General features: G+C 36.7%; 1 protein-coding gene across 8 annotated transcripts in view; it reads left to right on the forward strand.

Moving 5' to 3' along the window:
- GTDC1 (glycosyltransferase like domain containing 1) overlaps positions 1-10,157 on the forward strand; it is a 368,745-nt gene extending 358,588 nt beyond the window's left edge. For 7 of the 8 annotated variants that reach the window (XM_059704553.1, XM_059704559.1, XM_059704555.1 and 4 more), the window contains 3 exons: positions 3,206-3,276; positions 3,979-4,070; positions 8,989-10,157. In XM_059704553.1, coding sequence (XP_059560536.1) covers positions 3,206-3,276; positions 3,979-4,070; positions 8,989-9,105 — 280 coding nt within the window. In that variant the 3' untranslated portion in view covers positions 9,106-10,157. Of the gene's footprint in view, positions 1-3,205; positions 3,277-3,978; positions 4,071-8,988 lie in introns of those variants that run through there. The other variant, XM_059704558.1, reaches the window with a different exon arrangement.
- Positions 10,158-11,452: the final 1,295 nt, after the last annotated feature.

Genomic DNA, 11,452 nt, shown 5'->3' on the forward strand with positions numbered 1-11,452 from the left:
TGGACCACTACCACTCGGCTTCATGCTGGCTCATTTACTTAGTGTTTTGCAATCCTTAATGTGCACAGCTGGCAGCTGAATGCAGGTTTGATACTAACAGTTTAGACATCTTTAGATGTAGCAGATGGAAAATTTTACACAAATAAAGTAGGAGAAAGTGTGCAATTAGCTTTTTATCTGCAGTTACATGATGCATCCTCTGTTTTAGTTTAGAACATCACCTTAGTGGGTGGTCATGATCTTTCCTTGTATCCAGGCCCTACCTTCTTGACACCACATTTGATGTTGGCTCAGCGCCCAAGTACCAAACTTTTGTTTTTGTTGAGTGTGAATGAAATAGGGAATGCAACAATCAGCAAAGCAAGAGGCAGACCATCAGTGAGACTGTAGCCGGCCAGGACATTATGGCTACATTCCTTGCTAGTTAAGTCACTATGGTAAAATCCTTGGCAGGGTTTTTTTTCAATAGTTTATTCATGATGTTCATTATTATGAGTTGTAAAGAGTATGAGAATTTCATTTTTAAAATGTCTTATGGAATGTATCACTTTCTTAGATCTTGTAGACATGCTGTGGAAACCATAACATAAAATATGAGTTACTTACAATAACTAATTTTAATCCCATCTGCTAAGTATGACAACATTAGCATTTCCACTTAATTAAAAACACCCTTAAAGCAGCAATGTTTTAATCACTCCATTTTATTTACTCTCCTCCGGTGTCACTTATAATTGTAACTTTTTATTTTTTAATAATGAGGGATTTTTTTTTCTCCTTGCATCACACAAAAAAGTGCTGTCGATAATTAGCAGTCTTCTGTTATTAGCAGACTCAGGTGTCACAACTGTGTCTCATCCTCATTACAGTAAAAAATTTCACCTATCAGATTCATTATTGCTAGATAATGCGACTGAGAGCCTTTGCAAGCCCTCCAGAAAAGTAATTCAGCCAAGCAAAATTATCAGCTAATTATATTTAGAATCAAAAGCCCAACAACTATTTCCAGATAAATTGTATGAATTGAAGTGAATAGATCTGAATATTAAGATTCATAGATTTAGCAGATGATTTGTTAATTGGAATAAAAAGGTCATTTGCTAGTCATTTTAACAATAGATCAATTGGAACCCTATTTATTATTTAACTGGTAGCGCATAAGAATTGAAATGATGAATAATTGTATTATTGTCACAAGATGATAGGGTTTTTTCCCCAAAATAAAATATGAAAAACTTATGGGAATGAATTATGTAAATTTTTTTTAAAAAAATAGTACAACCTATATACTATATTTTAAAACATAGTCCAAATACAAATAATGTATACAGTAAGATTTGGTCTTTTAACAAGTCAAAATTATACTCAAAAGTGGTGGGGTTTTTTGTTTTGTTTTTTAATGAATTAGAAACATAAGATAATTTACCAATACAAGTTGAAATCAGATTTGTGAATTTTTTCATCCTAAATCAAATAATGTCATTCCTATCTCACTGTATTTTAATTAGCAGAGGTTTTTTTGGAAATGGCATGGTACATGCTCATGCGATGACTCAAAATGTTACTTGGCCTGCAATTTTCTTTCGGGGAACAGAACACTCTAATTCAAATCCATTATTAAAAAGCAGATAACATGTGCACTTTCTGAAATGGCTGTGACTTCACTCTTTTGATTTTATGTAATTATAAGAGAATGTTCGTATGTATTTGCTTTTCGACTAGCACTGCATTTTTAAACAGAGTGTCTTCAGATAAAGTGCATATTTTCTTTTCGTTCATAAAGAATATCTCTGGTTTACGTGCTCAAAACTTTTGTGAATGTTTTATAATGCAGTCACAGAGCCGTTCGGAGCTGCGCTTGCGACCAGAATTTCTATGCTGACCCTCTGTATGTAGAGGAGAGAATATTAGATATTAGTTTGGATTTTGAAATTAATAATTGCTAACTAGGCCCTGTGCCTTGCCACCGTGTCATTTTGTAACTCCTATCAGTTCTTAAGAAAAACTTTGAACCCAGTCTTTTTCTAAACTTTGCAGCTCAAAGTAAATACTTTTTCATTAAAACTAATTTCAGTCCACAGTAAAACAGGGAACACATCGCCCACTTAAAAACAGTTTAAATTACAAATAAATAAATAAATAAATAAAAATTGCCTGTACTTTGTCACTGTAAGTAAACGAGGTAAACATTGACATAACTTCAGCTCATTCTTGGGTTGAAAAAAAAAATCTGCAGTTCAAAATAAAATTCCTCTTCTGGTCAACGTTTTGGATGCAATTCAAAGTGTCTCATAAAATAAACATATTTAAAGAGTGTTTTGAATTTCACTGCATAATTCCTAGCCAACAGAAATGACAGTGGTATCTTTAAGGTTTAATATGTCAGATCAGTAGCCATTATCCAGGACAGACACAGCCTTCAAGGTGCATTACCTTCCCTCTGCTTAACTCTCACTGCAGTAATGCGGAAAAAAAACCTGTAGGTGGTCCTTGGGGAAAGCCTGTCACAAAGCGAAACTTTCTGGTTTCTTTGTTTAATAACAAAAGTATTCTCTTCTGATAAAATGGAAAAAGAGCCGCATGTTTTAGTCCAGAAAGCAAAATGTCCATGGAGGTAATCTTCATGAGCATATTTCAATAAAAGGGGGACCAGTTTGCTATTCCGCATAATAACAAGTTGTTTGGAGGCACGAGCTACAAAATGAAAATGCCCCATCACAACAGATTGTAATTTTTTTTCTCCCTGATGCTTTGAAAAGTGCCTCGATCATTTCTACGGCTACAGTGTTGAAGTTAAGTATTTGCTATTTTATTTAAACATTTTTGGAAAATGAACATCCGGGGGCTTCGCAGCATTATTAAGAAAAGCTGCCCATACTTTACCATGTTGTTACATGTGTTTATCTGCTGATTATAAAATGTGTTAAACAGTATTTTAAAAACAAAAAAAAAAATGCAGAGCTGCGCTTTGATTAATTCAGTGAACAAAACATATGCTGTTGGTTCTGTTCTATGAAATGCGTATATGATCAATAAAATCTTTTAAAAGAGCAACTTTGGCTTTTAGGCTTGTACTGCCGACCATGATTTCCACACCAGCTAACTCTGGGCTCATGCTGTTCACTTAGGCTAACCAAACTGCTTTCTGGCTATGACAGGAATGCCTTTTTAATACATCTTTGTCCTCTTTCTAACATTTCTTTAGGTTGGAAGCTGTGTGTTGTGGTTGTTACCCACTTTGTCCCAAAGATTTGGTTTATCCCGAAATATTTCCAGGTAGCTGCTTTAATGTTCTCTCGTCTTTGTTGGGATTTAATACATGATTCGTGCTAAATGCGAAAGTTTGAAAATAAACTTAGGCAGGAGCAATTGTTTATTTGGCAAGTCAACATGTTAGTGTTAAGGAAAATTTTATGTTTTAATACATTAGAGTAGGCTTATATTTGCCATCTGTTCTTTTAAGATAACAAAAAAGCAAGTTTTCAAATAGCATTCTTCATTGTTAGCATACACATCCCATACTGATGGGTTTTTATAAGCAGGTCAGCGTTGCTGCAATTGCTTACAGATTTTTTAATGATATACACAGAGAAAGATCGAGGACTGAGAGTCACACCAAATTATTTAAACAATTGACTAGTTAATAACATGCAACTGTTGTACAGGGTACATACGGCAATAGTACCAGTTCTTTCGGAAAAAAAAATCTCATCACTAAATATATCACATATGCATTGTGTTACATTAGAATAATGTATTTTAATCACCCAAAGGAGATGTCTAAACAGCACAACTACACAGTCTTATTTAGCATTAAACATCCTTGTGAGCTGAGGTAACCTTATAAAATCATGCTTAAATAATGTAAAACACGAGGCGGCACAGAGCAATATGCATTTTTAATTAGTAAAGTGACTAATATCGAGTGTGTGCTTTGAGGTTTTTGTTTCATTAAAAATGTATCTGTTTTTCCTGCAGCTGAATATCTGTATTCTACACCTGAACAGCTTTCAAAAAGGCTCCAGAATTTCTGCAGGAGACCTGATATTGTAAGGAAACATCTCTATAAGGTAGTTATTGAGAAGCGATTTAAGCAGTATAAATGCCATATTGAAGTACAAAGAAAAAAAATCTTTAAAAAAAACATTTAATTAACATACTAATGTTTAAAGGAAACATGCTAGGGAGGGATATTAGTTGTTACACTAACAAGGATTAATTAAACTGGATGCCAGTTGTATTAACCTAGGTCTTATGAAATACGTGCACTTAATGCACGGTACATGCTTTTTTTAAAAAATTTATTGTTTTCTAAGATGACTGTCCTTTACATTTAGCCCCAAGAGGCTTATAAAAATGAACCTGGATTAATGTAACTCATTAGTTTAAAAGGAAGTACAGGAGAGATTCTACAATTATACTAATGAGGATAAGCCTTTCTTCCCATCATAATGAAATCTTCAGTCCTCAAAAATTCAGGTGAACAATGTTAGTGAAGTTTGGTGTTCATTTTTAAACTGTTTTAAAGATGACTTTCAAGAATCAAATGTTTCCCTTGCCCAGTTTAATAAAATGACATTAAAAACCCTCAGTTTGTTTTGAATTAGACTGTCTGTCTCCTCTCAGAATGGCAAAGGCAAAAAGAACATAATTTAAATAGCATCATCGTTCAATCCTTTTATTCATTATCTTTCTTCCCTTGTTTGAATCAAGAATTTTACATTGTTGAAACAACACACAAAGAGGCCCGACTAAATGTCTGAGTAATTGAACTGGGATAAATATGCATTATGATTTTGAAGGTGGCTCTAGGCCATGAGTAATATACCTTTTTATATTCTTTGAATGTAGCATCTTCATTTTCCATAAATTAGGTATAGTTTACAATCTAGCAGTTTTATAAGCCAGCATATTTTAATTTTCCTATGTTAATGTATAACCTCCCTATAGGAAATACAGTTTGCCTCCTTGTGTCTCTCCTTCCCCTTTCATGGCCTAAAATACATATTTACATAGTGATACATCAAAACATGACTTTGTTTCTGCAGGAAACAGTTAAACTTCAAGAAAAAGGGAGAGAACCAAAAATGCAATTTAACACCCAATTTCAAGCTCATTATCTTTCATTGTCTATTAACTTGGCAATGGTTCAGAAGGTAGCTCATAATAGTTTAAAATGCTGACTGAACAGTTCCAGGCTTCAGTGTTACTCTTGAGTCGATACGATTGTATCGTGTACATAGGAGCCTCCCACAGAAAACAGTTGTTCAAGGTCTATGTCCAGAGTTCCTAATTTTTAAAGTTTAGTAGCGGTCTTATTTGTATAAAATATTAATCAAGCTGCTTCCCACGTGACAGACTATCAAAATGTACAGATTGTAACAATTGAAGAAGTAGGATAATAAGTGTTAATACAAATGGATTCATTTGTTATATATGACACCAAACTATTGTCAGTGAGTTCACCATCAAATTATTGATTTTTCCCCCTTTCTGGTGAATTTTTTCTAGTTTTATTGAGATATAATTGATATACAGCAGTTTCATATATTGTGAAATGATTATCATAAGTTTAGTTGTCATCTATCATCTCATATAAATACAAAAGAAAGAATTTTTTTCATTGCGATGAGAATGGTAATGTATTGATCATTGTATTTCCACTGTCAAAATGTATCAGTTTTTAACTTTGCTTCAAGTTATGCCCTGTTATTTTGCATCTGCCAATTTTTAACCATTTCAGAAGTTACTGCAGCAAGTTGCCTTTAGTTACAAAAGAAAGCAGATCTCCAGATGAAATATTTTCATACAGCTACTGCCATAACGTAGCTATTAATTATTTGTTTTACAAACAACTTCTGGAAAAACTCTGAAACAATGTCAGCTTAGTGGTATGCTGTTAATATACCACTTGGTCCTCAGACAGCTTAAAAGATAACATATACCTTACTTGTTATTTCATGTTACTACTTTTTACATGTATTTCATGCGTAAGCATTTATAAGAATTTATATGTATAGTTCATTTTTATGTCTTTTTCTACCATGGATTCTTTTCTTATAAATCTATTATACATTTTCATGTATGTTCTCATTCATAGAACTTGATGGTATTTGTCTAAAAATTAATCTAATGGCCCAGGAATTATAAGTAATTAAGAGCTTTAAAATGCAATTGTCAGGAATAACTGGTAAAAATGACAGGAAATACCACAGAGTTAGTGTGGTTGTTGGAGCAGGATTTAGAGCCAAAAGAGAAAAAGAATGGCTTTTAAAACTTTATAATTAAGATATAAGTTACGATCTTTTTTTCTCTTATGTTTTATAAGTATATATTTTTTTCAGGTAACATTTGCCTTCCCTAAGCACCAGAGAATTATTTCCCCCCAGACAGCTTTTCACCTACTTTTCTTATGCAATGGAAGAGTCTTTTGTGTGTACTGTAAAGAGAGTGTTGAGGGTAGGTTTTTTTTTTTTAGATTTATTCCATTGGAGAATGCTATTTTGCTTTTATAAAACATATGCTTCTGAGAGCTAAAAAGATAGAATATCACTGAATTTTTAAATTTGCTCCTTTTACATTTTTACACCTTACTCTTTTTTTTGTTAAAAGTTTACATTTTTTAAATCATCTCCACTGCTTATCATATAGAGTTCACTTTAGGATAGAATTTTTCATATGGATTCACACACTTAGAAATTTAATGACTAGAATAAGGCTACTAACACTTGGCTTTCTTCTCACATGAGACATTATACTTTCAATATGAGTGAGAGTTTGGGGGCTATAACTTGAAGCAGGATTTGAAACAGAATGCTGAAACAGTAACTGAAAAGCAGAAACAGAATTTGATACTTTTTTTTTCTCTTAAAGTGACTTTTTCTATTACAGAACACGGTGCCCATGACTTCTCACCTAAAATGGTTTCAGACTTGAAATGTTTAAATTCCTCTGAATGCAGTGTCCTCCTCTCTCTCTCTCTCTCTCTCTCTCTCTCTCTCTCTCTCTCTCTCACACACACACACACATTTTTCTTAAGAGCTTAAGAGAAATGCAATGCATACAGAAACTGTTAATTAATTACATTACAATATAAAATAATTTTTTAATCTTAAAAATTAAAGCTATTTCTTTAAAACATTTACATCCTGGCTTAGTCGTTGACTGCAGCGTTCTGGTATTTTCGGACGTTTCCTCTTCTAAGTAGGTTAGACACATCGGCCACACACTTGTCACATAGATAAAATAGGAGCCCTTTATGACTCTCAAACCTCATTTGAACACAAGATTCTAGAAATAATCAGAAAATAATTAGCCAAGGGTTGACTTGTTACACTAACAATAGTTCTTCATTTTATAACCCAAGCAAATCTAATGCCATGAAGTTGTAGATTTTTTTTTGCCTTATTTTACTATGTGAATTTTCTTTGTAAATATTCCTAACAAGTATTTGAGATCAGTGCTTTATGCTTTTAGAGAACCTTTGATCTTTATATTTTAAAATGCTCTAAGAGAAAAAAGATGTATGGAGATGTCCTTGTTACCAGTATTGAAAATAGCAAGAGTACAAATAGGGTAGTTGTCTATGTAGGTACTTCCCAGATAGAAGTCCTATCTCTTGTTACTTTTATTTACGAATTGAGCAATCTTCTGTATGGGAATAAAAAGAGATGCCAGCCTTTCTTGTGCCTTATGAAAGTGACTTGTAGTTTCTTAAGATTTTCCAGAAGATAGCTTTTGGTTGTTTTGTGTTTTTTTTCCCTCTTCAAGTTCTTTAACATTCTAGAAATCTTTGTAACCTGTTATTCAGAGGAGAGAAGAATTATCTGATTTCTGCCTAAAAGTGAATCCAAACAATGATTAAGCTTATAATTCAGACTCGGTGCCCAGAAAAGCCATTAGTGGTTGTCTTAATTGGATCAGGCCATAGCTACCCGAACCACAGCCAAGCCACTCTAAGTTTGCTTTAAGAGACAGGCCACATTATAGTCCTCTTTTAATTTGAACTTATACTCTAGATGTGAATACAGTGTTGCTCACTAATATTAACAGCTCTCCAAAGTCATTACCTTTTCCTTAAAGATGGAAACTTGAAAGCATGTGCCATTTTTAGAACTTCTCAGATCGCTCAGCAGCATTAGCATCATGTAAGGTGAATTCTGTCAGTCCCCTTCCTCCGTCCCCCCTACTCCTCCCTCTCTCCTTCTGCACTGCCTTCCTTGATTTTATGGGGCTTAGTTATCCTTTGATTTGTCTAAGTGAAATAAAAGTAAAGAACCTTTAGCACAATAGACACACTCTGGGTGATTCAGATCACTTAGCAATTTTGACTCCTTGGCCCCTGCTGCTTGCTTGCAGCCTAGCTCAAGGTGAACTTCTTAACCCCTATATGATTCATCTGTAAACTCGGAAGGCTTTTTTTTTCTTAATTCTTAATAGCATTTTCCCCCTGAGGTACTGCTCTAATGAAATAATGACTATAAACCTGTTAGTAAACTTGAAGTGCTTTGTAAATTCCACGTAGTTGTAATGGCATTTCTCTTGTGCCTTCACCACTTAAAAGTAAAATTCACATTAGCAAAAACATGTATATCTTGTGTATATAAAGTTAAAAGTTGGATGATAAACTCCTAATAGCTGCCATCCATCACATAAAGCAGGAAGTATATGGGCAGCAGACAGTACACATTTGAAAACACACACAAACACACACACACACGCACACGCAAATGCACACACACACACACACACACAAAAAAAAAACACAAAAAAACATGGGAGCTTTCTCCTGCGCTTGGAAATAGTTCTTCTTTAAACCAATCAGAAACTGGGATTTCCTGAGGTGATAAAGCTAGAGAACCATTTACTGGGTGGCTTTTTGAAATCCAATTGATGTCCGTGATGCAAATGTACAGCATGAATGTCCAGCATGCTTTCCTCTCCGGGTCCCTCATGTCCCTTCCTTCTTTCTCTCCCTTCCCCTCGCAGGGTGAGATGACTCCTTTCTCCTGGGCGGCCCTGCGTGGCAAGTTCAGGTCCCTGCTCGCCACGGAACCAGGGGAAGGTTTGCGACAGATGGGGCTCCCTCACAAACCCGCAGCCTAAGGCAGAGCCTGTAGAACTTTCCAGAGTGTGCCCATATTTACCTGATCAGAGAGAAAAGAAAATCTGCAGAGGAAGCCGAGCCTGGCTGCTTGTCATAGCTGACACAGAGCCATCTGCCACAAACCTGTGGCGGCTTCAGATCTCCAATCCCTGCCACCACCCCGACTCAAATTAAACACAGATTCCTAGAGACGTTATGATGGTTACACATGTCCTCGGCATCACATGGAGGAGACTGTTCAAAAAAAAATATGTGGCCTGTTGTATAACCGCGCTCATGTATCCCATATGTGGTGCCACATTGAATTTCCGGTTGAATCCGTTTTTATCCTTTGTACTGGATGACATGGTGCCTGAATTCTTTCTTTTCGCCGACACGATGGCAGCCAAACGGCAGCTTCAAACGCTCGCACTTGGCTGGGTTTCTACCTGGGGTGCCAGGTTATCATCGGCGGTGTCCTCCGAGGGCCAGGGCTCTGGAAGGGGGATCAGGATGCCCGGGACTAATGGGCGGCCTGCCTCTCTCTCTCTCTCTCTCTCTCTCTCTCTCTCTCTCTCTCTCTCTCGGAGCTGTTTGTGGCAAAGGGCTGCTGTAGCACTTTTCTTTAGCAAATGAATGACTCCCTGGCACAGGGGTTTGTAAGTGAAGGTATGCATAAGGGGTCTGGCAGGTATTCTGTGATCCCGAGTTACATTTGAGCTTCATTTATCTGGAAGAAAGTTGCAAGATAAACAGCTGTAATCCAAACAAACATGGGGAATACTCGGAGTGGGCCAGCTTGCCCATCAAATGAAAGGTGAGGTACCTGTTTTAATTTTTTTTTTCATGGGCAAAAACAGAGAAATCAAAATACTTCTAACAAAACCAGTCATTTTGATATAAATAGTCCTTGAACATATTTGGATTCAGCTACAAATATAATATTTTCAAGACCAGTCACATAATTCCAATACTCAGGTTGCCTGCATTTGTTGATGTAAAAGATGTTTTGAACGGCGAGATTGTAAAATAAATCTTTAATAAAGTGCCCGCTGCCATTTTTTAATTAGCATAGCTCCTTTTTGTGTCATTGTGTGCGTCTGTCTGTCTGTTTCTCACTGAACACTGGCCTCGTGTCAAGAGACAATGAATACAATGGTTTCTTTTCCGGATGAACAAGGATCTGTTTTGCAAATGTTTGCGAGATATTATGACATTTCCAAGATTTTCTTTGCATTCTGGAAAGCAGGAGGTAAACATTTGTAGTCATTAAGGTAAAGTCTGTTGATAAACCATCTTCTGTTTGCTGACAGGTAAATTGTAACTTTCCTGGCTTTTGAAACGAGTTACTTCCATACACTGCAGCTGAGGAGCAGCCGGGAAGAGGAGGGGGGACAAGGCCATGAGAGGTCTAGAGGCATCCCATCTAGAGCAGGCAATGGTGTAGGATCCAGAAGGGCCCCTGATAGGTAACAAACCATAAGAGGCAATAGATCAAGGTCAAGGGGGCAGATAGAGGCCTGGGCGCAGGGGTGCTTATGGGTCACCGAGAGCAGGAGTTCAGGGTCCACAAGGCCGGGAATTTAAATGCAGAAAGAGTAGGAAGCAGAAACAACCAGGCCCATGTTTGCACAGAGAGTCCTCTCCTAACTAGTGTGGGATCCGAAATGCATGCTGAGACATCACACCTAGTCCTCCTCGCCCACAAACCAGAGGGTTCGGGGGTTATTTCGGAAGTCCCTTCTATCCAATGCTGTGGAAGTTGTCATCTGGCAGGTGGGCTCCCCTGGAGTGCAAAACTAACGATATCAACACGCATCACAGGTTATTAGACCCTTCTCCAGGGCAGTGTTTGTCACTAAGGAGATGAGTGGCACCAGTAAGCTTGCTCCGTCACAAAGATCCATGTCAGAGACCATGCCTTCTCAAATCCTATTACAATCTCACAGCCAAGAAACAGGGTTCATTATACTGTGTTTTTCTGTCCTGAAAACAGTGGGCTTACATTTTTTTTATTGATGAGAGAGAGAGAGAGAGAGAGAGAGAGAGAGAGAGAGAGAGAAACATCAATTTATTGTACCACTTATTTATGAATTCATTGTTTGCTTCTGTATGTACCCTGACCAGGGATTGAACCCACAACCATGAAGTATTGGGATGTGCTATAACTAACTGAGCTACCTGGCCAGGGCTAGAGCTCACAATAACTATTCACATATGTTTTCTCGCTAATTGATGGGGGTAAGGGAGCAGCATTAACTACCTTTTAAACATTTAAATACTAGAGGCCTGGTGCATGAAATTTGTGCACATGTAGGGTCCCCAGGACTGGCCAGCGATCAGGGCCAATCAGGGCCTTCCGGCTGC

Source organism: Myotis daubentonii, chromosome 7, assembly GCF_963259705.1.
Source record: "Myotis daubentonii chromosome 7, mMyoDau2.1, whole genome shotgun sequence".
NCBI classification, from domain to species: Eukaryota; Metazoa; Chordata; class Mammalia; order Chiroptera; family Vespertilionidae; genus Myotis; species Myotis daubentonii.